Source organism: Triticum dicoccoides, chromosome 5B, assembly GCF_002162155.2.
Source record: "Triticum dicoccoides isolate Atlit2015 ecotype Zavitan chromosome 5B, WEW_v2.0, whole genome shotgun sequence".
Lineage (NCBI taxonomy): Eukaryota > Viridiplantae > Streptophyta > Magnoliopsida > Poales > Poaceae > Triticum > Triticum dicoccoides.
This window is the reverse complement of record NC_041389.1, coordinates 527,927,618-527,954,686: the sequence shown is the minus strand read 5'-3', so window position 1 is coordinate 527,954,686 and position 27,069 is coordinate 527,927,618. Positions and strand designations below refer to the sequence as shown.

The 27,069-nt window shown below is 48.4% G+C and overlaps 2 protein-coding genes across 3 annotated transcripts; one reads left to right on the top strand and one right to left on the bottom strand.

Annotated features, from left to right (window-relative positions):
• The first annotated feature begins 9,666 nt into the window (after positions 1-9,666).
• On the top strand, positions 9,667-13,932 carry LOC119311358 (3-dehydroquinate synthase, chloroplastic-like). Of its 2 annotated transcripts, XM_037587002.1 has the most exons (9): positions 9,667-10,046; positions 10,127-10,277; positions 10,357-10,524; positions 10,605-10,831; positions 12,056-12,179; positions 13,146-13,208; positions 13,300-13,443; positions 13,558-13,719; positions 13,830-13,932. In XM_037587002.1, the coding sequence occupies exons 1-8, from the start codon at positions 9,724-9,726 to the stop codon at positions 13,687-13,689; spliced, it is 1,332 nt and encodes a 443-aa protein (XP_037442899.1). In that variant the 5' UTR covers positions 9,667-9,723; the 3' UTR covers positions 13,690-13,719; positions 13,830-13,932. The 2 variants fall into 2 exon arrangements, with proteins under 2 accessions (XP_037442899.1, XP_037442898.1); XM_037587001.1 differs by having other exon boundaries at positions 13,558-13,928.
• A 4,881-nt stretch (positions 13,933-18,813) lies between these two features.
• LOC119311357 (receptor-like protein kinase FERONIA) lies at positions 18,814-22,886 on the bottom strand. The gene is made up of 2 exons (XM_037587000.1): positions 22,720-22,886; positions 18,814-21,919 (listed from the first exon to the last, which is right to left on the bottom strand). Exon 2 carries the CDS (start codon positions 21,823-21,825, stop codon positions 19,093-19,095), a length of 2,733 nt encoding a protein of 910 aa, XP_037442897.1. The 5' UTR covers positions 21,826-21,919; positions 22,720-22,886; the 3' UTR covers positions 18,814-19,092.
• Between the last annotated feature and the right edge of the window lie 4,183 nt (positions 22,887-27,069).

Genomic DNA, 27,069 nt, shown 5'->3' with positions numbered 1-27,069 from the left:
GAGAAATGACAACCTTGCCAAGACCCAATACCTTAGAAGACGAGGCATCACCCCCCTCGACATTGGTGGGCATAGATGGAATCTTTTGCACGTCCACCACCAAGTCCTTGCTTCCGGTCATATGATTTGTGGCTCCACTTTCGAGCAACCATGACCCCCCACCGGAAGCAAACACCTACAAGAGATCAATGCTTGGTTTTAGGTACCCATTTTGTAATGGGTCCTTTGATGGTAGTAACAAGGGTCTTAGGAACCCAAATAGACCATTCAATGTACTCATAAGGAGAACCAACAAATTTAGCATAAACATGCCCATCACCAGCATGGCACAACACATAAGAAGGGTTAAAGTCGTCGGCTTTGTTGGAAGGGGTGGCATTGCCCTTTTTGACATCACCACCCTTCACATTGTTCTTCTTATCCTTAGGAGCACCCTCTCCCTCCTTCACAAAGGTTTGCTTGAGAGGGGGAGGTCGTTTGGTCTTGTTGTTCTTCTTCTTGTTCTTAGACTTGGGTGCGAACCCAACTCCCTCCTTGGCCACAACATCCTTTTGATTGCTAAAAAGGTCATCGAGGTTCTTCTCACCTTGTATGCATGTCACAAGGCCTTTCTCAAGTTGCTCTTTCAACTTGGCATTCTCCTCCACGAGATGCACATGCTCACAACACGGGTTAGTAGCATTTGCATTATCAATTAATACCATGTGAGGAAAGGTGGCTTTCTCCTTGGTTAGCTTCACTTGGAGTTGATCATGAGACTCCTTGAGTTTAGCATGAGAACCCTTCAAGACCTTGTGGGCCTTGTCGAGTAAGTCAAACTCCTTCTCGAGTTTAGCCTTCTCGGAATTTAGCACACGAGATACAACAAGAGCATGATCAAGATATTTCTTTAATTTAGTGTGGTCATCATTGTGTGACTCCTCAAGAGCCAAACGATGCCCACTCTCTTCCTCAAGAGCATTAGAGAGATTCGGTATCTCATCGGCATAGTCACGACTATGACCTTCCATCTTAGAGATGGTTTCTTCATGAGCCTCGATCATGTCATTGGCTTCACCAAGTTGTTCCAAGAGAGCAACGAAGTGCTTCTTGGATTTGCCCTTGAGCTTACTCATAAAAGACTCAAATTCATTCACTTCCTCATTAGACCCCTCACTTTCATCAATGCAATCCGTCAAGGAGGGACTAGTAATGATGGTGGTTTTGATGTTGGGGGTTACCTTGTCGGTGGCTTTAGCCATGATGCACTTGGCGGTGATGTTCTCGTTGGGTGAGTCGAAGAGAGACACATGTGGAGTTGTGGCAATGGCAACGGAGGCCATGGACATGGCTTCACCATCTTCATCATCATCATCATCCTCATGGTATTCTTCTTGAACCACCAACCCTCGAGTAGGAGTCTTTTTGGTGAAGTTGTTCTTGTTGGGGAAGGACTTGGCTTTGTCTTTTCGGATGAGCTTGCCACCATTGTCTTCCCGCTTCTCGTAAGGGCAATCCACAACAAAGTGGCTCACATTGCCACAATTGTAACAGCTCTCACGCATTGCTTGCCCTTGAAACCATTTGAGTTGTTCTTGTTGAAGTTGGGCCTTGTGTTCTTCTTGCTCCAAAATTGCCTTGAAGCAAGAGCCACGTGCTCATGATAATCATATTTCGTATCTTCGGGGTTGCTCTCCTCATCTTCCTCTTCTTCCACACTAACCTTGGCCTTCAAGGCAAGGTTGGGCTTCTTTGCTCTTTGAGAATGCAACACCGCGTTGTCGGCGGTCTTGTCCAAGATCCTCATTGCCACAAACTCATCCAACACTTCATTTGAGGACAAGGTGTGGAAGTCCGGTCTTTGACAGATGACGGAGGACATGGCCTTGTGGTAGGGCATCATGGCCTCGAGGAACTTGCGCTTGATCCAATTGTCATCCGTATCCTTACTCCCATGATCTCGGAGTGAGACCGCGTAAGTGGTCAATCTCCGGTAAAGCACACGAGGTACTTCATCTTCATTCATTGCAAACTCATCGGCTTCATCTTGCACCACTTCATAGTTGGAGTGGTGAATGCTAGCACTTCCCTTGTAGAGGGAAACAACATGGTGCCATGCTTCCTTGGCCACGGTGAATGGTCGGAGATGTGCAATGTCTTCGGGTGGAATTGCATCTTGAAGGATGAAGAGAGCATTCTCATTGAATTGATTATCCGCGGCTTCTCTTGGGGTGAAGTTGCTTGGGTCATGCGGATAGAAACCTTCTTCAATAATTCTCCAAAGATTAGTGTTAACATGTTTTAAATGACACTTAAAGCGATAGACCCAAGCATAAAAAACTTCATTTTTCACAATCTTAGGAGGAGGGCCGGCATGATTTAAATGAGTGGAGGGAATCGGTCCTCCATAAGTAAGTGGAGGTTCCACATGGGCAAAGATGTCGTTGCCATTTTTACCACTAGTAGAAGGACCCTTTTCACTAGTAGCTTACCCCTTGTCGGAGTTAGCATCTGTCACCTTGTTAGTGGGATCACCCACTTTCATCGGCGAGGTAGATAGTTTAAGCCCTTCTAAGAATTTATTAAACATGCTTTCAACCTCAGTCGTCATGGAGGTTTTCAATGTGTCCAAAGCCACATTGAATTCCCCACGAGAGACCGCGGTTCCCCCATCGGCCATAGATGAGACCGGATTCACACCGGAGTGCTCCTCCCCACCGTCTACGGTGTCAACCATACTCTTTGGACGGCAAAGTCCTTAATAAAGAGACGAGGCTCTGATACCAATTGAAAGGATCCATATAGTTGACTAGAGGGGGGTGAATAGGCAACTAACAATTTTTAGCTTTTCTTTACCAATTTAGTTTGCATCAAAGTAGGTTGTCTAGATATGCAACTAGGTGAGCAACCTATATGATGCAACAACAATAAGCACACAAGCAAGCAAGGATAGAACACAATAGCTTGCACAAGTAAAGGTGAGAGATAACCAAAAGGGGAACCGATGGAGACGAGGATGTGTTACCGAAGTTCCTTCCTTTTGAGGGGAACTATGTCTCCGTTAGAGCGGTGTGGAGGCACAATGATCCCCAAGAAGCCGCTAGGGCCACCGTATTCTCCTCACGCCCTCACACAATGCGAGATGTCGTGATTCCACTATTGGTGCCCTTGAAGGCGGCGATCGAACCTTTACAAACAAGGTTGGGGCAATCTCCAAAATTTAAATGGAGGCTCCCAACGACACCACGAAGCTTCACCACAATGGACTATGGCTCCGCGATGACCTCAACCATCTAGGGTGCTCAAACACTCAAGAGTAACAAGATCCGCAAGGGATTGGTGGGTGGAATCAAATTTCTCTTGGTGGAAGTGTAGATCGGGGCCTTCTCAACCAATCCCTAGAAAATCAACAAGTTTGATTGGCTAGGGAGAGAGATCGGGCGAAAATGGAGCTTGGAGCAACAATGGAGTTTAGGGATGGAAGAGGTGAGTCTTCTTGGAGAAGAAGACCCCTTTATATAGTGGGGGTACAATTCCAACCGTTACCCACCACTCAGGCCGCGACCCGCGGTACAACCGCACCAAAGGAGCGGTACTACCGCACGGGCCACGGTACTACCGTGGGTGCGGCAGGGCCTAGACCTGACCAGATGAGCACCGCCAGGGTGCGGTAGAACCGCTGGTGCGGTACTACCACGAACCCGTGCGGTACTACCGCAAGGCAGGCACCGTCCAGGCACTATAGGCACGGATATAAAAAAAATACATCCGTGACTACATCCGTTGAGATTTTATCTATGCAAAAGTCCAAAATGGTACTACCGCAAGCCAGGTGCGGTACTACTATGTAGGGTGCGGATGTAAAAAATTACATCCGCCCCTACTTCCGCTCATGCCGCTATGCCTTGCCAGGCAGCACTATACTACCGTGCCAGAGCATGATACTACCACGTAGGGCGCGGATGTAAAAAATTACATCCGCCCCTACTACCGCTTGCGCATCAACGCCAGGCCAGAGCTCACGGTACTACCGCTCAGATGGAGCGGTACTACCATGGGCGCCCACGGTACTACCGTGCTGGAGCCCGGTACTACCGCTGGTGCCTGCGGTAGTACCGCTCCAGAGCAGTACTACCGCCAGCCTATGAACAGCAACACTCGGAGTCCTTCATTCTGCAGAGACACGGTGAGACGGAGGAAACTCCAAAGAGCCAAAGGAAAGGTGGTGCAAAATGAACGTGTGTACGTGAGATTCCACCCAAACCTTTCCAGCGCGGACCCCCTCTTAATAGTACGGCTTTCCTACGACTCAGATTCACCAAAAAGAAACGTAGAGAAACACCGTCTTCAATAATCTTCGAGGGGCATCAAATCGTCTTGTGTTCAGTCATGATATATTTGAAAAGCTCAATGCACACGATTAGTCCGCAAAAAGCATTGTCATCAATCACCAAAACTACTAAGGGATAAATATGCCCTTACAGCTGGGACCCACCATCTACATCTTCGCACGCAAGGAAGTGCCTGACAGTCGGGACCCACCTAGTCGAAGCATACGTAGCATTGTCATTCTGGTCGTGAACGTGTACGTACATACTGGTCGATGTAGAGGTGCGCACGTGTCGTAGTAGAGGTGCACACATAGCATGTACACGTACGTGCAGTGGCCAGTGTACAAGAAAGAAAATACGACCACGTACATACATACATGCGGGGTCTCGAATGCCTACTCGCGCATACCTACGGCCAGGACTCGTGTACATGGCTGGGTCGGAACGGAGAAACAACATCGTCGTCGTGTTCATGGGGAGCCAACCGGCTGGGTCGGAACGGAATGCGTCGTCGTGTTCATCGGGAGTGCTTGGACGGAACAGCCGATGGAAACGAGGCCTGGCGTACCGCAGAACGGAGGAAACGGCCTTGTGTTCGAATGGGATCCTGTTCATCGGGAGGGGTCTGGCGTACCGCAAAATGGAGGAAACGGACTTGTGTTGGACCTCGTATGGTCGAAACGGGGTCCTGTTGATTGGGAGGGGTGTGGCGTGCCGCAAAACGAAGGAAACGGACTTGTGTTGGAGCGCTACGGTCGAAATAGAGGTCATGTTCATCAGGAGGGGTGTGGCGTACCGCAAAACGGGACTCGACAGGATACTGTTCATCTCCACCGTCGACCTCCTCCAGCCTCCACGGGCTATTGTTCATCCACCGTCGACCTCCTCCAGCCTCCACCTGCGACTGTTTATCCACGGGCTCCTGTTCATCCAGCCTCCACTGCGCGCTACTCCACCGGCTACTGTTCAACCAGCCCTCTCCATGGGCTCCTGTTCAACCACCCCTCCACGGGCTACTGTTCATCCACCCCTCCACCATCTACTATTCATCCAGCCCTCCATGGGGTCGTCCTATTCATCCAGCCCTCCACGGGGTCCTGTTCATCCAGCCCCAACCGGCTCGATCAATCGGGGTCCTGTTCATCCAGAGGCAACACCACGGGGTCCTGTTCATCCACCCCCACTGGGAACTTTTCATCCACCCCCCAGCAACACTCACTGTTCATCCAGAGGCAACATCGATCGGCTTCAGTTAGCAGCAGTAGCGAAGGAATCACTCGATTGGGTTCAGTTAACAGCCATCGATCGATCGCTCGGGTGCAGTAACGCGTAGCCTGCAGTGCAATCGCTCGGGTTCAGTTAGAGCTCAACGCCTCGCACCCACGTGCGTGCGTGTATGAGAGAAACGCGCAAACCTCTGTGCATCGCTCGCCCCGACCACCCACCATAACCGGGAACACCCTGATATTTTCCTCGCCCTCGCTTCTATCACGGTTTTTTCCGTCATGGACGGCCCAAAGAATGTCATGCAGCTGCGTCTCCGACCCGCCCAGGACAAAAAGCCCATTTTCTGTCATAATTTTTTGTCATAGAAGTAGGAGCCCACCACATCTATGATGATACCGGGTTTTGTCACAATTATCATCATAGAAGTGTCATAAGTATGACAGAAAAAATTTGTTCGGCCCAAAATGTCACGGATGTGTCTTTTTTTTGTAGTGCTTGGATCTAGATCTTGGAGTTCTTCGTGTTCTTCTTTCGTTCTTCCTCTCATTTTCCTCCCCAGCATTAGTTGCTTCAGTGGGATTTTGGAGAGAAGGACTTGGGCACTCCGTGTGCCCTTGCCATTGCATTTGGTGCATCAATTTGAGTTCTCCACGGTGATACGTGGAAGTTACAAGTTGAGAAGCTTATTACTCTTGGGTGCTTGGTACCCTTGAGCTTGCTCCTCTTGGGTGCTTGGGCGCCCTAGACGGTTGGTGGTGTTCAGAGCTCAATCATTGTGGTGTAAAGCTCCGGGCAAGCGTCGTGATTTCCAATAAGGTTGTGGAGATCGCCCCGAGCAATTTGACGGGTACCGATGACCGCCCCAAGGGTTGCCAAAGTGTACGGGTTCGGTGACCGCCCCAAGGGTTGCCATTTGTATGGGTTCGATGACCTCCCTCAAGGGTCCCTTAGTGGAATCACGACATCTTGCATTGTGCGAGGGCGTGAGGAGATTACAGTGGCCCTAGTGTCTTCTTGGGGAGCATTGTGCCTCCACACTGCTCCAAACGGATATTAGCATCCGCAAGGGTGTGAACTTCGGGATACATCGTCGTCTCTGCGTGCCTCGGTTATCTCTTACCCGAGCCCTTTACTTATGCACTTTACTTTGTGATAGCCATATTGTTCTTTGTCATATATCTTGCTATCACATAGTTACTTATCTTGCTTAGCATAAGTTGTTGGTGCACATAGGTGAGCCTAGTTGTTGTAGGTTTTATGCTTGACAAATTAACCGCTAGGTTTATTCCGCATTTGTTCAAGCCTAAACCGTAATTATTTTAAAAGCGCCTATTCACCCCCCCTCTAGGCGACGCCCACGATCTTTCACTAGGTATGATGATACCGACGATCGAATCTCGGGCAAGTAACATACCGATGACAAAGGGAACAACGTATGTTGTTATGCGGTTTGACCGATAAAGATCTTCGTAGAATATGTAGGAACCAATATGAGCATCCAGGTTCCGCTTTTGGTTATTGACCGGAGACGTGTCTCGGTCATGTCTACATAGTTCTCAAACCCTGTAGGGTCCGCACGCTTAACGTTCGATGACGATTGGTATTATGAGTTTATGTGATTTGATGTATCGAAAGTTGTTCAGAATCCCGGATATGATCACGGACATGACGAGGAGTCTCGAAATGGTCGAGACATAAAGATTGATATATTAGACAGCTATGTTCAGACACCGGAAGTGTTCTGGAAAAGTTTCGGATAAAACCGGAGTACCAAGGGTTACCGGAACCCCCCGGGAAGCTATTGGGCCTCATGGGCCTTAGTGGAGAAGAGAGAGGGCCGGCCAGGAGGTGGCGCGCGCCCCCTTCCCCTAGTTCGAATTGGACAAGGGGAGGGGGCGCCGCCCCCCTCCTTCCTTCTCTCCTCCTCCTTCTTTCCCCCTTCTCCTTGTGGGATTAGGAAGGGGGGCGATTCCTACTTGGAGTAGGACCCCCCCCTTGGGCGCGCCACCCTTGGCTGGCCTCCTCCTCCCTCCCTCCTTTATATACATGGGAGGGGGGCACCCCATAGACACACATAGTTGATCTTTTAGCCGTGTGCGGTGCCCCTCTCCACAGTTACACACCTCGGTCATATCGTCGTAGTGCTTAGGCGAAGCCCTGCGCCGGTAACTTCATCATCACCGTCACCATGCCGTCGTGCTGACGGAACTCTCCCTTGACCTCAGCTGGATCTAGAGTTCGAGGGACATCACCGAGCTGAACGTGTGCAGATCGCGGAGGTGCCGTGCATTCGGTACTTGATCGGTTGGATCGCGAAGACGTTCGACCACATTAACCGTGTTACATAAACGCTTCTGCTTTCGGTCTACGAGGGTACATGGACACACTCTCCCCCTCGTTGCTATGCATCACCTAGATAGATCTTGCGTGATCGTAGGAAAATTTTGAAATTACCGCGTTCCCCAACACAAATATCGATAGGCTTCTTCGGATATTCATTCTTCTCTAGAGCTCACAAGCATCCGAGTGAATAGTAAATGTAGGCAAAATAGATAAAAAATATCTTTTGGAAATAAAAGCGCTCAAGTGTTAAACTTGCATCCAAAACTTCATGAAGAAATAACACTTATTGTGCTTTGCAAAAAATGATCTTTAAAAATTATTTTTTGAGTATCGATTTTGTTTATATTTTCTAGACCACCATGAATGTAACTCATTATGACTTGGAAGGGGATGGAGGAGATGGTGAGGAGGAGGGATTCGTAGTGGTGGTTGGCAATGCGACCTGAGAGAAAGGATGAGAGGCGTTGGGGTAGACGACGCCGATAACAACGACCTCTCCAGATCCTTCTTATATTTTCCTGAGATGGGTAGATGAGGTGAGAGGGAGAGATGGCTGAACGCGAGAGGCATGAGGTTATCTACAAACGAGAAGTGAAGTGTGGGGGTCTTTTTGCAAAATTGACATAGTTTATCTCATATGCGTTGGATGTAAATCGAACAGTTGTAAATGAAGGATGGCAGGCACACCATCATCACCAACTCAGCTTTTTTATAGAAGTAAAGATAAAGTATATACAATCAGAGAGAAGACCCCCTCGTATTCTGCTTGCGACCTACCCCTTCGCCTCTCCTTCAAGCTAACAGGCAGCCAAGGTTTATGCCTCCTGTCAGCGGCGCTGCCAATCTGCCTCGTCTCCTGTGGCCTTAGGGCCATGGGGCGCGGTGGATCTCGACCCCTGCCAGCGGGAGGGCTCCGTTTTATTTTTTTCTTTGTGTTTTGCTAGATTTTGTGTCCTACTCAAAAAGACGAGACGACGACGAATCTTTGAGGATGGAATAAGATTTTTCCCGCCTATCCCCATCCCGGTGGTGCATCTAGCATCGTCGGAGGTCGTGTGAAGGTGTGTCTCTGGCAGATCTCGCAGGATTCGGTCGGTGGTTATCTTTGGTGGATCCGCTTGTATCCATTCTTCATTCGTCCACATCAATGTGTTTTCGGGTTGGACCCTTCCGATCTATGCTTCTCTTCATCAACAGTGACTACTGTTCCGGTGCGCTGGTCCTACGAGGCCTTAGCATGACGACTTCCCGACTATAGTCTACAAATAAGTTTTGCCGGCTCCGACGAGGGAGAGGCGATGACGACGACGTGACATCTGCTCACTTCAGTGTTTATAGTCGTCGCTAGGTGCCATGATCGAAAGATTAATAGATTGAAAGTTTTTCAAAAAGAATTATATACGCCGAGAGATGAAGCAAGAATGAGTCGGCAAGAAGATGTGCAGCACGTTTTCCATATGATAAATTCGTCAAGCCTGCTAAAAGTATCTTGGTTCAAATAAAAAATCATCAATCAAAAAATATAAAACAAATGAAAATTTCATTGCTGATCGACCAACCGATCCCACTTTTCAGCGAGACCCGAAGCCGCCATCCCGCGAGCCCGCATCTCCACCAACCAACCCGCGCACGTAAGGTCGTGAACCCATCCACCAACCCAACCTCCATCTCCGCCATCCAATCACTCCATCCGACGGTGCGGATCGACCCCCAAACTCTTCGCGGGCTCCCATCCCCACCTACCCCACCTCGCCCGCCTCAAATCCCCGCCCCCATCGGAAATTACCGGACACAACCACCGCCGCCGCCACCGCCACCGCCGTCTCGCGACCAAACCACCCCCATGGCGGCCGCCGCCTCCTCCCTGCTTGCCGCCGCTGCATCCTCCAGTTCCCGAGCGGCCATCTCCGTTAGCCGCCCCCGCGCAGCTTCTGCCGCGGCGGCCGCCGCCGCCTCCATCCCCTCGTCCTCTCGCCCATCCTTCACTCCGCTCCGCGCCTCCCCCGCGAGGGCCCTCCGGAGCCGCGTCGTCGCCAGCGCCGCTCCCGCGATGGAGCCGCCGGCGGTGTCAAGAGTCTCCACTGTCGTCGACGTCGACCTCGGCGACCGGAGCTACCCGATCTACATCGGCCCCGGCCTCCTCGACGAGCCCGACCTGCTGCAGAGGTACTCGAATTCAGCAGGGTTTTAGCTCGAGTGGCTGCTCCGTTTGGCAATTTGGTGAGCTTGTTACCTAATCTCTGCAGGCATGTGATCGGGAAGAGGGTTCTGGTGGTGACCAACACCACCGTCGCGCCGCTCTACTTGGAGAAGGTGACCTGGGCGCTCACGCACCAAAATCCTAATGTGTCGGTCGAGAGCGTGATCCTGCCCGACGGTGAGAAGTACAAGGACATGGTGCGTGTGGGATTCAGCGTTTACTTGTGCTTCAGTTTGTTTCGTCATTTGGATGTTGTTAACTTGTTGGGATTTGCAGGACACGCTGATGAAGGTTCTCGACAAGGCGGTGGAGTCCCGGCTCGACCGTAGATGCACATTAGTTGCGCTAGGTGGCGGTGTCATTGGGGACATGTGCGGGTTTGCGGCTGCTATATTCCTCCGTGGTGTCAATTTCATACAGATACCCACCACTCTGATGGCCCAGGTCCTAAGCTTAATCTAAATTTACTAGAGTTTGAGGACATTTGGGTTGGTGCTGATGTGGGGCTGGATGAATTGCTTTAGGTGGATTCGTCTGTTGGAGGGAAGACTGGAATTAACCATCCACTGGGAAAGAACTTAGTTGGCTCATTCTACCAGCCGCAGTGTGTACTCATTGACACAGAGACGTTGAATACATTGCCCGACAGAGAGCTGGCTTCAGGTGTCGCTGAGGTGGTGAAGTATGGGCTCATAAGAGACGCACCCTTCTTTGAGTGGCAAGAGAAGAATATGGCAGCAATATTAGCGAGGTACTAAGCAAGTTTTGAAATTGATACTAGGCGTTAAATACCATCAAATTTTACTTTGATTTGATGTGATATTTGTGAGGTAAAGACACGAAACTGCATGACATATGTGGTTGTCCTAGGGCGCTACTCATTGCGGTATAAGAGTTATGCATTCTAAGTACTTGTGCAGTATAATCTTGTTTTGGGTTTTCGCTCATATAAGTATGGCTGCTTTAGTTTTCTCGTCCCCTCCCATTTTGAAATATTTGGAGTACATATGTTGGTCACCACAGCCGTTTGATGTTTTATGTGAGCCTTAGGCCCTGAATAGAAATGCTTTTGATCATTCGGGTAGTGATCTGCTATATCATCGTGGTCCGTCTGTAAACTACTATGGTTTCTGTTATTAATAGAAACCGGCCACTTTGCACTGAATAGAAGCTCTCAACATCATGGTTGTTTGAAACACGATCTGTTTTATATGTACATTTGTCGAGATGCTTAATTGTCAAGTACAATAATCATATGAATAACATACTTACTTACTTACAAGCCTTTTATCCCAAACAAGTTGGGGTAGGCTAGATATGAAACCCTTTCACGAGGACTTCCCAGGAGGTCACCCATCCTAGTACTACTCTCGCCCAAATGGGTTTCATACCCAAAAGACTGGCTAGTTTTTACGTTGGCTCGCCAAGCCTATCACAACCCTTAGATATGAAACCCTTTCACGAGGACTTCCTAGGAGGTCACCCATCCTAGTACTATTCTCGCTCAAATGGGTTTCATACCTATGGGACTGGCTAGTTTTTACGTTGGCTCGCCAAGCCTATCACAACCCTCCTCCTTTACCCGGGCTTGGGACCGGCTATGCCTAGAAGACATAGGCGGAGTTAATCATATGAATAACATAGTTCAACCTTTTTCAATTTTCTGAATAGCATTATCTGAATGCCACGCTGCTTAGTTCGACAGAACTGGGTGACAAAACACACCATGTTCCACTGCTAATTCATAAATGTTATGTCATTTTGAGCTGCGTGTGGTTTGCTTTGTAGTCCTGTTCCCATGGATGGATTTATAAAGAGACATATAATCATATAACCATTCCATTCTTGTGCTATTCGCGTTTGTTGCGAGAGTTTTAGCCCTGCAGCTTGGACCTTTGTTTTTTGCTAAAATAAATGGAATAATTTTTTCCTACTATTAACTGCTATATCTTAATTTTAAATTGTATGTTTGTAGAGAACCAAGTGCTCTAACCTACGCTATAAAGAGATCATGTGAAAACAAAGCTGAAGTGGTTGCTCAGGATGAGAAGGAAAGTGGTCTTCGAGCAACACTGAACCTGGGTCATACATTCGGTCATGTATGTAATATCTCTGATCATTATTTTTTTACCTGTCTAATAGTTGTTATTTCTTGTGTTAAGTTAATCACATTATGATGTTCCATGTACACATACTTGGATGAGTTGCCAAACCGGTAAAACATTTGTGTTATTTGTTGGTGCTTAGTTGAAGCATTTTGGTGAGTACTACTACTGTACTCGTTTTAGTTGCATGTTAAAATAGTAGAAACAACGCTGCTATGCACACGATAACATGCAGCCAATGTTTGCACAACGCTATGGTTAGAACCGTCCATCCATAGCAGAAATTGCAGCCCAGCCGCAGATTTACTGTCGTCCTCAAATCGGCTAAGGAAACATCGTCCGTATGGTAGTTTCGTAGTAGAAAAGACAACAACAAAGATCCTATCTGGTTTATTTAAGTCATTAAATGTTTTTTTCATTGTGATCTGCATTTCTTTTCTTTGTTTGGTGCATGTCGAGGTAGCATTGGCATTGTATTAAGCATAAGAACATCTGAAACAAAGATGTGTTATTGAAGATATGATCATTGATGCTAGTTAAAACAGTATCTCATTCGTCTATATGCTACATTGATTCTGCAAACTAAATTTTGAATTTTCTTAGTTTCTTGTTAATGGTGTATTGGCATTGGGTATTTGTTTTTATAACCCCGGGTCCTGGATTCGTCTTTAAGATGCACTCTCTCCTATAAGGTGTTTTTTCCATGCTTCTCGTCCGTGTCTCCCCACATTAGGGCAAATATAGGAGAAAATAGGGGAGACTTTGAATCCTGAGATGCAGTTGTGTTGTTGTTGCCATTGCTTTAGAATCGTTCCAAGGCTACATGCCTCTTGATTATCAATTTGGGCACCCTCGGAGCATTAGCAACCTCAACTCGATATTTTATGGGAATGTGATAGCAACCTTATTGTTTGTGAAGTATACATGTTACTCACTATAATCGTTTCATTTAATTGCCAGGCTATAGAAACAGGGCTTGGCTATGGAGAATGGCTCCATGGGGAAGCTGTTGCTGCTGGAACGGTAAGACCAGTTGAATGTTTGATACACCTCTTAATCACTTTATCTGGTTTCCTTATCGTCGTCTTCTGTTTCCGTGTTGGCACTACGATAGGTTATGGCAGCTGACATGTCTTACCGCCTGGGCTGGATAGACGAGTCCATCAAGAAACGGACATTTGACATACTAGATCAAGCCAAGCTTCCCGTGACACCACCAAAGGGCATGACGGTGGAGAAGTTCAAGAACATCATGGCTGTAAGTACCTTAATATTGGCAGAAGCAGGCTGATATGCTTGGACATCTCAATTGTTCCTTTTTAGCATTGAAATAAAATCTTAATGATTGATGATTCCTTGCATGGCGCATCAGGTCGACAAGAAGGTCGCGGACGGATTGCTGAGGCTCATCCTTCTGAAAGGACCTCTGGGAGGCTGCGTTTTCACCGGCGAGTACGACAGGAAAGCCCTGGACGAAACCCTCCGCGCGTTCTGCGACAATTGATCCTTGTCAAGCTGGAGATCCAGCACTTCTGTATACTAGTAGGCTGTAATATCATATCACACAGAGAGTGAGTGCGTTGTGTGCTACCTTTATTTGTTCATTTCGTTTTGGTGAGAATAATGGAATGTCGTAAGGGGTTGGTTCCAGGTCGTAGTAGCAATTCTTTGTAGGGCATCATACCTCAGTAATTGTGAATTGTGGTCAGTCATTTTGAAAAACAGAATTCACACTTCATTGTCTCCCTTGCGTCGCTGCTGCTCCTTTGCTGACGAGAGAATTTGTTTTCGTTTTACCTGAGCAACAAACCTACAAAGCCGTCGCTATTTTGTGACTCGTCTATTGTACACGGGACAGGTTGGTTTATCTAAACAAGTGTTAGATGGTGCACATGGCGTATCTTTGAGGGCATATTCTGCTGTCGCGTGCTATCAGAGCTGATTCGGAGCTGCTTTTGCGCCATTGTTTGATCTCGAGGAGATATCATGTGCCGTAAACAAGGGAAAGGAATCTCCCAGTGCAGTGTACTTGGGGGACACGATTGGTGGCCTGGCGCTGAAATAATGCGTCAGTTTTACCCGGATCCTGTGAATCGAACTGCTCCCTTCTCAAGTTCGTACTATGAACTTTGGTTGTAATTTCTGCGTTGCAACACAAGCACGCGAACTGAACGCGTATAAACTTCTCACGCGTCACGCATGGAGATCGTGACCCAGGCACACAACACACAACTACACAAGGAACTGAAAAGAAATCAACATTAGTAGCAGTAATAATACTGCATCAGTACATTGTTGTTACAGCTCGGAGGAGCAACCTCGTCAGGATTCTGTCTCGGGCGGGCACGGTAAAAAAAACCACCCACGATCCATGAACGGGCCACATCCATCCGCAGCTCCCTCGCCTTGCCATCAGCTCCCTCGCCTTGCTAGAGCCGGAGCAGGCGGCGGAGCTCGTCGGTGGCGCCGACGTCCACGCCCCCGCCAGCGCCAGCCACCTGCACAGCGCACGGGGTCGGCACCTTCTTCCGCCCGGCGCCGGCGGCCAGCAGCAGCGACGTCGGCATCGGGACGCTGCTCGGCGGCGGCGACACCGAGTACATCGAGTCCATCGACGCCCACGCCGACATAGGCGGCGCCGCTACCACGATGGGCGCCGATGCCGCCCCGCTCGCCGGCTTCTTGGGGCTCTTGTTGGCGCGCGGGAGGTCGACCTGGCGGCCTGCCGGTGCCGGCGAGGCCTGGAGGTGCTGCGGCAGGGGCAGGAGCGGCGGCTGCGGGAACGGCCTGCAGGCCATCATCAGAGAAGGCGACGCTGCGGAGGAGGAGCTGCTGCTCAGGGATTTCAAACCACACTCCATCTATGAGTCAGTCTTTTCAAATCTGGTGCCGAAACAAGCGGCTGATCTGAGCAGGGTCGGCTGATTATCTCGAGTAAACGTTGAGAGCTGAAGAACTAAACTAGAATGCAAAGGAAATCAAGCTCCAACCAACAAAAACAGGCGGAGAGATGTAGAATGTATGTATGAAAAGCAAAATAAGCTGGAGAAGCTTGCTTGGTTGCAGATCTAGATCAACTAAAACAGATCGAGATGCAGCCCTGGTAAGCTAGCTAAACTTGAACAGGAAAGAGAAAGAAAGGCAGAAAGGTGAGCCGAAGAAGAGCTGCTGAGCCAAGGAAGGGTAGGGAAGAAGATAATGGTATCGTGCCAAGCAGTCAGTAGAGGTAAGGTATCCGTTATGGTCGTGGCCAGGCGCCCCTGCCATTATATAGAGCCGCGGCGGCAGCGGTCGGTCGGCCGGTACGGTACCACCCGCTCCCCTCCTCTCCTCCCAACGGACACTTGCGGTGGTGGGGGTGGACCGGTGGGTGGGAGCGCGTACGTAGTACGTTAACGTACCGTGCGGAGTTAATTGCACAAAAGTACCACAATTGAGACATTACATGCGGATTGATACCACTTTTGATAACTTTTACATGTCAGTACCAAGTCTGGGCTAATCGTTACAAAAAGGTCTAAACGACGTATAAACATGCATTGACGGTGTATCTGACTGGCAGGGCCCGCTAGTCAGGTGCTGAGGTGGCATGTTTTTTGCAAAAATCTCCCTTACTTTGTAAGTAATTACATAAATACCCAATTATTTTACAGAAAATGGGCTCGTATGAGAGGCTTTTTTTCCATTCGTAATTTACATTGCCGAAGCGGGACTTGTTTGAAAATTTTCGTCGGCTTAAACAAATAAATATAGACCAACTAAAAATTTGAAGGCTGCCGGACTCGAACCGGCGACCGGCCGTGTAGCAGCGACTCGCGCTAGCCACCACGACACAGCTGGGCACGCGGCAGAAAACAGGCGAGATGCTTTTTATACTAGTACCGTGACGTTGGGCCGGCGGTTGGCCCATCTAGGCTGCGCGCGCTGAGTTACTGTTTTTTAATTATTATATTAATAAATATATTAATTGCAATTGCATATTAGTGTTATCAAGTGTCAAGCACCAGACTAGAACACACGTATGGCCCAAATTTTACGTGTCTGCACTCAGGACCACAACCATGCATAATTATTGTGTATCCTCATTATATTATTCAAATACAGAACTATCAAAAAAATTATATGCTCAACACACAGTTTTTTATTTGAGTTACCCATATATTGATTGTATTTTTTAAAAGGCACAGTTACTTAAAAAATTGACAACATGTATTAAAAATAAATGTGTAATCATAATAAATTTTAGAAATGCATTAAAACGGTTCAACTTTTATTAAAAAATCAACGTGTTTCTTGACATGCAAGAACGGTTTTATACAATAAGTGTTTAACACATGCTGATTTTTTTTCGAAATACATATAATTCACCATGTATTAAGAAAATATTCACCATAATGCTCTTGAAACTCATCGTGTATTAAGAAAATTTTCACCATAAATTAAGAAATTGTTTAATGATAATATTCTTGAAAATCATCGTGTATTAAGAAAATGTTCACCATAATGATGAAAAGTTCACCGCGCATTATGCAAAATGTCATCATATCTTAAGAAAACATATTCAACCCATATTACAAAAATGTTAAATTTGCATTTAAAATATGTTCAATGTATATGTATATTACCAAAAGTTCATTGCATTAAATAAATGTTCACTGTTTGTAACGAAAAGTTCATCGTGCATTGAAAAATGTTCACTATATGCAGAAAAAGTGCTCAGCGTACAAATGTTCGTGCATAGTTGAAAAGATGTTCATCATATACTGAAACCCATCATAAAATATGTTCAGTAAATATGTTAAAATCCAGGAGAAAAACCAACCTACTGAATAAAAAAGGAAAGGAAAACCTAAAAATAAGCCCAAACCAGAAACAGAAATAAAGCATAGTAAGAGAAATGGAACGTAAAAAAAATCTGAACGAACGAGCCTCAACACGCGCGCCAGGTAAGTGCGAAAAAAAAATGAAGGCCTCAGTGGGCCGGCCCAGCGTTTTGCCGCGTATAGAGGACGGAACGCCTGTTCTCTATCGCGAGCCCTGCTGTGGCGTTGTGGCTAGCGCGAGTTGCGGCCGGACGGCGGATCGCTGGTTCGAATCTCGCCCAGGTAACAATTTTTATTTGTTTTATTTATTCTTTCAAGCCGACGGAAATTTTCAAAGGAGTCCGCTTCGGTAGTGTAAATTACGAACGAAAAAAAGCCTCTATAAGAATCTTTTTTCCGCAAAATAATTGGGCATTTATGTGATTACGTACAAAGCAAGGGAGTTTCTCTGCAAAAAATATGCCACTCAGCACTGACATGGTGGGTCCAGCCAGTCAGATACACCGTCAATACGTGGTTTAGACCTTTTTGTAACAACTGGCCTCAGACTTGGTACTGACATGTAAAAATTACTAAAAATGATACCAATCCGTATGTAACGTCCTAATTGTGGTACTTCTGTACAATTAACTCTACCGTGCGTTCGTGCTCCGTGCTCGCTCGCGCGCAGCTTCCGTCGCCTTTCCTCGGTTCGGCTCGGGCGGCGAGCGGAGACCGGGCAGAATGATTTGTTTTCCGTTGGGGGGCGCGCCGCATATGGGAGGTCGCGTGCGCTGCCGACAAGGGGGCTAGTAGGGGAGGAGATTCGCGAGCGATCGGCCCGATGCGTGCGGGGCGGGGCTGGCCGTGGGATCGGGGTGGCAGTCGCCCGGCGAGTCGGCACGTGGAAAGTCGTCCCCTGCCACCACCGTGCGCGGTGCCTCGCCGGCCTTCCACGGCTCCGTGCCGACGGGGGGCGTGCGTGCGTACGTTATGTGGGTTGGGCGCTGGTAAACCCTGGTCGTTCGGCACGCGCACTCCGGCGTATGCGGCGGCGCATCCCTGTATGCCGCTGGGTTGCCAGTTGCCACATGCGCGCGCCACCACTGCGGATTCCTCACCCGCTGGTCACGCCTCCGCGCGCCGTGCGTGCGTACGGGCGTGCACCGTGCGTGATGGTTCGGAGGGCCGGAGGGGTGCTTGCTTTGCTTGTATGGACTACGGAGGCGGAGTTGGTGATGGTCGTGTTTTCAATGGAGGTGTGGTGTGGTGGGACTGCTGCGGGTGCTGGGTGTGTTGGTTTTGCCCGTGCGTACGTGACGGCGGTGTCGATTTGTTTACGATTTGGGCGGTCCCCTCGCCTGCCTCGGCTCCGGCGTCGGGAGCCGATCGAGCTCGTGTCTTTCGATCAAAGGAGCTCATGCTCGGAAAGTAACCTTCGAAATTAAAAAATCAAAATAAGTTATAAAATTTCTGATTTTTTATGACAAACATTGACAAAAGTTTGATGAGCTCGTAAAATTTCATCATGAAATCACATTTGTGGAAATAAATAAATAAAATCAGTGCTCTAAAATAATTTTGAAAGTAGCATTTTCATAGCATCGATTTTGTTTTTTTCACAACTTTCACAAATGTGGTTTCATAATGAACCTTTGCAAGATCTTAGAAACTTTTGTTAATGGTCACGTTTTTTTTAGATTTCCTGAATTTGTTTTGATTTTTTTTCATTTTATTGTTCATGAGCTCGGGCTAAGAAACTCCACGTCCCTCATGCTCCCAATTCATGAAATTACTAAGACAAACACCAATCTGACAGACAGAACGACATGAAAAGCGGATATCTTGCTTCCATTCACAAAATTCAGATAAGAACCGCAACTCCAGTGCCTCGGCGACATCTATACAGTTACAATGACGTTGATGTCCGGTACATACAATACATACGAAGTCCTAATAAGTGACTCCGTACCTGAATTATCATAAGGTGTGTATCATCATACTATAAGCACTCTAATTACTACAGTAATTACTAGCACCTGCAACACGAATGTGGACCAAGAATGTTGTCCAAGAATCTGCAGAGGTACTGTCAAAGTCCAACTTCACCTGCCATCCGGATGCATGATCTGCGAGAAAACGGCGCTCGGCGTCAGCCCGTCCGAGTCCACGCTCGCGATGCTCCGTCCCGTCATGCTCATCGTGGTCGTGGTCGTCGTGGTGGTGCTTGCGTCCGTCGACGGCTCGTCCGACTGCAGTCTGGTCATGACGAGAGGCGACGCGCCCGACGACGACAGTGTCCCCTCAGTGAGGCTGCCGGTGTCCTCCTCGCTCTCCTGCAGCTGGAGCGCGAACTCGAGGTTCCAGAGGACGTCGCCCATGGACGGCCGGTCGACGCTGCGGTCGGCCACGCATTTCTCCGCGGTGTCCGTGAACTTGAGGAAGCACTGGGGCGCGATCTTCCCCTGGAGCACCGGGTCCATGACCTGGCCGAGCACGCCTTGCTTCTGGCAGCGCAGCGCCCAGTCGGCGAGGCTGATCTGCTCCTTGGGCAGCGAGGGGCTCAGCGCGGGGCGCGCGCAGAGCACCTCGAACAGCACGACGCCGAAGGAGTAGACGTCGGACTTCTCCGAGAGCTGCTGCCGCCGGAAGTACTCCGGGTCGAGGTACCCGAAGCTGCCCTTGACGACGGTGCTGACGTGGGTGGCGTCCATGTTGGGCCCCGTCTTGGACAGCCCGAAGTCGGAGACCTTGGCGACCCACTTGTCGTCCAGCAGGATGTTGGTGGTCTTGACGTCGCGGTGGATGATGGTGTGCTTCACGCCGGTGTGCAGGTAGTAGAGGCCCCGGGCGGCGCCGATGCAGATCTCGAGCCGCTTCTTCCACGACAGCGGCGGGTTCTTGGTGTTGTAGAGGTGCTCCCGGAGCGTGCCGTGGGCCATGTAGTCGTACACCAGGATCATCTCGCTCTTGTCCTCGCAGTAGCCGATGAGGGACACCAGGTGGCGGTGCCGGAGCTTGGACAGCATCTCGATCTCCGTCTGGAACTCGTGGACGCCCTGCTCGGACATCGGGTTGCACCGCTTGATCGCCACCTTGGTGCCACTGTCGATCTCCCCGAGGTACACGTTCCCGAACCCACCTTTGCCGAGCAGGAAGGCCTGGTCGAAATTCTTGGTGGCCGTCTGAAGCTCGGCGAAAGTGAAGTGGCGGCAGAGGTTGGATGGCAGCGTCGACCCGGTTGTGGCCGTGTTTCCCGACATAGCTGACCGTGATCCGCTATACTCGGTGAGAGGAGTCCAGTGACCATCTTCAGATTTACCACCAGGATCCTTGGATATCTTCTTCTTGTTCTTCTTGTTCTTTCGTTTGCAGATGATGCAAACGCCAAAACATGTGACCAGCAGCACTGCGAAACCACCAACAGCTCCACCTATGATAGCCGCGACAGATTTCATTTTGCCAGACGCCGCGCCGGGACTGGCATCAGTTGGCTTTTGTGGAAGTGGAGGATTGAGCCCAGAAAGATTGTTCGGTGATCCGTAATTCTGTAGCTTGAAGATCTCAAGACCATTCAGTATTGCATCAAAATACTCTGGTTTACTTGAAAGATCAGGGTGAAGTGCAATCCACATGTCCACCTGACCAGAACCAACAGCCATGATAACATAGTCTGTGTATGCTGTTCTACCGATTCCTCCGCTCCAGACGATGACATCCATTTGCTCCTGCGCTGTCTGATTGTTGATGTAGATGAAGAAGGACCTCTGATTCTGCTTTGTAATAGGATACTGAATCTCACAGAAATGGAACCTTAGGAGGTAACTGAACCCCGCATCAACGGGTAAAATCCATGTAAGGTTGTAGTTGAGGTTGATCTGTGCAGTTGGCCCCATCGACCGAGCTGTACCATAGACATCAACTGGCGCCGTGTAATTCGGCACGTTGGATGTATAGGTGATGGTCAAATTATCATCTTTGGAGAAGGTCACCCCAGAGCCACCAAATATGTAGGGGGCATCATTGGCCCATGAGCGGTAGAAGCCCGAGTCACCTTTCGGGGAAATGGCTTGGCCCCCGACATTGAGCCGGTACATAGTCTGGACGGCCATGCCAGCGTCGAATGAGAATGGGGCTGTGTTATCACCGACATATCTTGTGTCAGGTGCTGTGAAGATGTCAGGAGTGGGCACAATCTCAATGCCGTTCACAAATGCGTAAGAACCATTGCGATGTGCTGATGGGGCAAAGGTGAGGTCCAAGGAGGATCCTGAAGAAACATTCACCGAGAACTCGCGCACAAGGAAGGCAGAAGTGATCGCCTGAGCTGTTTGCGAAGCACTGAAATCATTTAAGAGGACAAGATTCCGTGTCGTGACACTGAAGAAGGCATCTGAGACGGCATAGTTTGCATAAGCAACCGGATAGAAGTAGAGGCGTAAGAACATGCGGCCTGGGTTGACAGAGAAGGAATAGGTGTAGTTTGAAGTGAAGATGCGTGCAGTCATAAAAGGGACCGTGGAGGGGAGTGAAGGGTCTTGGTTTGGAGCAGTGGTTGCAACTCCTTTCAATAATGGCGCGAACTTGGAGCCGGTGTCCCCGACCCAAGTACGACCACTATCATCAGCTTCTTGGGTCGATGCTCCGCAATTTACGAGGATGAGGCCAGTGGAGTTGTTATCAGCCGCCATGGCGAGTGATAAGAGAGCTAACAGTGTGAGGCATGTGAGGGTAACTGGTAGGGCTGGGAAAGCCATTTTGGATTTTGCGGTGGTTGGTGTACCAGAATCAAAGAATTGGGGACTCCATCGGATCAACTTGCTACAGGATGTTTGCATAATGCAAGAACATTGTGATTTTCTTCATCGGTTTTGAGGTAAAAAAAATTCAGACTGTTGTTCAGTGAAGAAGGCACACCTAGAAAGTCACAACCTGCAAAAAAGAAGTTGATAATTCAGTAAACTTGAAAAACAGATAATCGATGTGAGGGAGAACATCAACGTGTATGAGTAAAAGAACACTAGTAGAACTTGCAAGCAAATTGAAGTTGCTGATATAACCAAAAAATGGAAACTGTTGGAGAAGAGATTAATATGAATACGCTGCTCAATAATTCAGCTTTTGTGTATTTTTAATTTCTTTCAAATAAGAAAACAACTTTCAGATATTTAGCTATCATGAGGGCAGATGCAGCAGCATGTTACTAGTATAACACTGCATAAACGCAGAGCAAGTTTAAGAAAACAACACATCAGGGAAAAGGTAGCTATATTTCTTTATAGAGGGAGTACATGGCATTTGTGAATGAAAACTTGAACAGATCACACCAAGAAGAGAAAATAAAACATAGAGCAACAGTCCTGAATGAGGGATGATTCTACATCTAGAAAAGAAACCGGTGGACAACTGACCTTCTATTTTTCTGAAATGGTATTTCCCCTAAAAAAAGACGGCCTGCTGTTGTTGCTAAGGCTGTAGCTCACATATACTCTTTTCTTTTGAAACCAGATCACCAAAACAAGAAAGAGTACCCAAATGACCGCCAGCCAGACTAAATCACCCGGCCGGCGGATCGTCGAAGAAAGAGGCAAACAAACCCTTTGATTTGCCGAATTTGGCGCCAAAACTACGTCTACTGGAACCCGTCAAGCACAGTAATGGAGCTTTGTCCGAATCAAAGGAGCTCGAAAAGGACGAACGAGGAGGTGGAGGAGGAGGAGGCATGGGGTTACCTGAGCAGGAATGAAGGCTGAGCTCGCTCGTGTGGGAACTGGGAGGAGAGATCGGAGCCGCGGGGGAGGTGAAGAAGGCCCCGGCGGTGGCGGCGGTTCACGCCGCGTTTGGTGGGCAAAAGTGGCGAGAAATGGAGCACGCGCTGGCTCAGTGCTTTCTTTTCGGGGGGATTGTTCGCGTGGTACTCGGGTACGTTAGCACTAAATATTGTACTCTACTACTGCTGGGGTTTTACATACAAGTACCTCTACTCCTGCAAATTCTATTCAGCGGTTCTTTAAATTTTCATTTTTGTGGAAAGCGGTTCTTTAAATTTGAAACATCAAAATCGCTACTGTCAAAGCATCTACAGTCCGGGCGTCTCAAGCCGGCCTCAAACGCCCAGGTGGCTGACCGGTCACTGACCGATCAGAAAAACCAACCCACCCGAACGCCTTAAACCGACGCCAAACGTCCAGACTGTCTAGCGCCCCGGATATGGGGTGGCCTGGGCGTGCCGGACCCACTGTCGACCCCACTATGTCCCCACAAAAAACCCCAATTTTGAAAACCCTTACTCACTTCATTCCGCTCTCGCTTAGTCTCTTCTTTTCCCCTCCTCCGATTTCTTCCGATCCAATCCGATGACTCCAGTGAGCATGTCGACCTTCGATAGCCGCTCCAACTCCGACGTCAACGTCGACGAGGAACTCACCCTCCGAATTGCGCTGGAGCGGTCCAAGGTGGACAGGGGGGACAATTCCGGTCTGCTCCGTCCTCTTCCTCAGCTCCCGATGCTCGTCGACGCAGCGCCGACCCGTCTCGTCCGTCGTGCAGCTCCGAACGCCCCGCTCTAAATCTCCTTCAGGTACGCCGCCCACCACCACCACCATTTGCTCCGGATGTGGTACACGGGCGCTACTGGGTCCTCGTGCCCGCGTCGACGCCGGCGCGCATGAGGACGCCCGAGTCAGAGGCATGAGCAGCCCGTCGCGAGCAGCAGCGACCGAGGAAGAGGGCGCAGGCAGGGGAGGCGCTGATCGTACGCCGGGCACGCGAGCGCGTAGGTAGATCCCGAGGCCGCACTCCTAACCCCAGCCCCCCGCCGCTCTCTCACGACGACGAAGACGGATGCGCGGCTCCTCCGCCGCCAGAATGCCAAGGCGCTCTGACTCATCATCTAGCTATCGGAGCGCGAGGCAGACAAGGAGACGGCGGCCAAGGCGAAGGCGGCCTGCCATGCGAAGGAGCAGGACCACCTGCTCTGCAGGCTATCGGGCCAAAGGTGCAACTCCGACTTCGACCTGATGGATGGCTCCACCTACAGTTCCAACGACGACGCACCACTGCACGCCGACGCGTACAAGGAGGAGGGCGCAACTACGCCCAGTGATCGCAATGGGAAGGGGCCGACGAGGAAATGGTGATTTCCTCCGCCCTTCCCCATTTTGTCTATGTTTTATTTATGTTTTAAGTAGTTTGTAGTATGGATTTGAACTGTCCGCCGATGAACTATAGTCCTCAAGTCCGGCGAAGCAATGATGATTCGGCATGTTGATCATGTTTATACGTAGCGTTGCATGGGTTTGATGTTTTGGATATGAGAGACACGGCTGTGGGAGAAAACATATCTGGTGTGACCATACCCGCGTTTGAGGGGCCATATTTGCTGTCCGCAGCTGTAGATACTCTTATTGGTCTAATTGAATGATGATCAAGGTACACTCCGTTTCTTTCCTAACTGTATGATGCCCAACCCTATTTGTGCAGGTTCTATCCAATAATTTCATGTTGCACACTATGAGTGCATGGGAGCAAATTCCCTCATGACGAAACTAGTGACTATTACCTCCGCCCTGGTACTAGTTCTATTTTGGGTCATACTCCCTCCGTCCGTAAATAAATGTACATCTAGCATTTGTCGTAAGTTAAAGTTTTAAAACATGACATAGGAAAAAGTACCAACATTTATGGCACTAAATTAGTATCACTAGATTTGTTTTGAAATGTAGTTTCATAATATGCCAATTTGATGTCATATATGTTACTACTCTTTCCTATAAAGTTGGTCAAAATTTTAAAACTTTGACTTAGACCAAAAGGTAGAGGTACACTTATTCGCGGACGGAGGGATTATGTTGATCATGATCTTAACTAATACTACCTTCATTTCGAAATATAAAATGTTGGAGTAGTAAAATATAAGTTATACATAGCAAAAATAATATCAGTGAAAACTACATTTAAATACCAATCTGACAATATAATTTCTAGTAGCATGCATCATTATTTGTTATTTAAATATGTGATCAAATTTTGACCCCAAATACGATAGGGAGTAATAAACCCAAACAGAGGTAGTGGTTGTTAGTTCTGAGCCATTCCCTCTCCGGTGAGGGGTGTTTTTGTTGAGTTACCTGTAGCAGGGCCTCGCCATCTTGTACAACGTTCGACATTTGCACCCGACGACTATGTAACTCTTTCCCTTTCTTTTCGGGATCAACCGTTTAATTGAAACTTTGTCACATGGACAACATGGCATACTAAAAATCCACCGACTTGGACAATAAGGAATAAACATTTCAGAAGTTATTTCAGCGGGGTCATATTAGCACGGTGCATATTAATCACGATACTCTAGCCCCAGTCATAAATCAGTGAACTTGGAACATGTATCAGCCCTTCTGGTGAACCTTCTCCTCTCCCAACCCTAGCAAGAGCTAATCTTGGGTGCACCATGTCGTAACTTCCCCGTTGTCGGTAGGTCACCACCTCCCCTCCTCCGGTGGCCTTGAGCACGAATAAGACCCGACCTACCAGATGGAGATGCAGTTTCCCTGGCGATTTCAGGTAGGCGTTTGTTGTCCATTGCTTTGACCCTTCCGACGGTGGTGTACAATAAAGTCATCTTCGACAATGTGTCATTGAGGTGGTAGTGGCATCTGGGTGGTGAATAATTCCTTCTCGAGCCTTCCCGTCATGATGGTGTTGTTTGTGGTAACATTGTTGTTTCGTGGGTATATATATCCCTTTTGCTTACTCTAGACGCGAGGTTATGTTTAACACGTTTTGTCATGGCGGGGCGTCTTCCCTTCACGACTGAGTCCTCGAGCCTCATCTTCATCACCTTGGTGCTCCTTTTGGTGCCTGCGTGAGGTACACAAGACTTTTTTGAGGTTGGGCTCTTGGATCTACGACTCTTTCGTTTGAATGACTTCTTCTCCGGTGCTATGATCTGGCAAGACCGTGGCATTTGATGACTTCATGTCCGTAATCAACAATGTTTGGGGGGCATATGGTATTGGAGTGACTTGCGCAACAGGAAGAAGACGGCCGACCCTAATGAACTTTAACGGATAACGGACGAAATGGCGAGCTATTTAAGAAATGTGATTTCTTATTGTTTCGATGATTCTCAATGGAAGATCGTGGTGTTTTTCTTTTTTACCAATTTCTTTTGCAAATAAAAGAAAATTCCGTTCGTGGGATGAAGTCGTAGTTTCTGGAAAGCATAGGGTTGTTTTACGCCATGGAGCCTCCCAAAGTGGAGCAGCCTGTGGCCAGTCAACCGGTCAACAGAAAGCGACGGCCAGGAATTATTGCGGGCCTGCCCGCCATGCTATTACTCATTATCCAGGTTCCTTCCGGATTGGCAGTCGGAAGCAGCTTGGGCGTGGTTCAATGGCGAGTCGCGGTCGAGCTCCCGTGTGGAGCATGCAACCCATGGAAAAGACCGGCAGACTTAGTAAACTACTCGTCATTAAACGTGAGACGCCGAGGGGGGCTAGAGGTAGACCTCAGCCGGTCAATGGCTGGCTGGACCCCAGATAGATAGGTGCGGCACGGTGCTGTAGCTCTCGCCGTTGGCCCCTGTTTTGGCACCAAGGGCACGTCGCCGCGCGAGGTCTTCGGTGGACTCAGTCAACGGAGGAAGGGGTGTGTGGAATTGCAGTGCAATATTCCTAATTTATTAGTCCTCTTTGTATTTAATGTTAAATTTTAATCTTAAATTTAACTAACAAAATATTAATGCATGTTATAAAAAATAATGTAATTAAAAAACTATATTCAAATGCGAATCCAACTATATAATTTTTTATAACATGCATTAATATTTTATTAGTTAAATCTTTAGTTAAAATTTGACATAAAATACAAAAAGGACTTATAAACCAAGATGAAGGTACTACTAGTAAACTAATAGGACTCATAAACTATAGTAGTAGTAGTACTTATAAACCAGAACTCATAAACTAGTAGTAGTAATACTAGTACTTATAAGCCAGGACTCATAAACTACTAGTAGTAGTAGTAGTGAAGATCCTGGCGGCGAATCCATCCGTTCGGTCACGAGTAAGGTTTTGGATCCC

Coding starts and splice junctions, on each gene's coding strand:
- LOC119311358 (XM_037587002.1), top strand. CDS start 9,724: ATGGCGGCCGCCGCCTCCTCCCTGCTTGCCGCCGCTGCATCCTCCAGT. Junction 10,047..10,126: donor GAGCCCGACCTGCTGCAGAG/GTACTCGAATTC, acceptor TAATCTCTGCAG/GCATGTGATCGGGAAGAGGG. Junction 10,278..10,356: donor GTGAGAAGTACAAGGACATG/GTGCGTGTGGGA, acceptor TGGGATTTGCAG/GACACGCTGATGAAGGTTCT.
- LOC119311357 (XM_037587000.1), bottom strand. CDS start 21,825: ATGCAAACATCCTGTAGCAAGTTGATCCGATGGAGTCCCCAATTCTTT.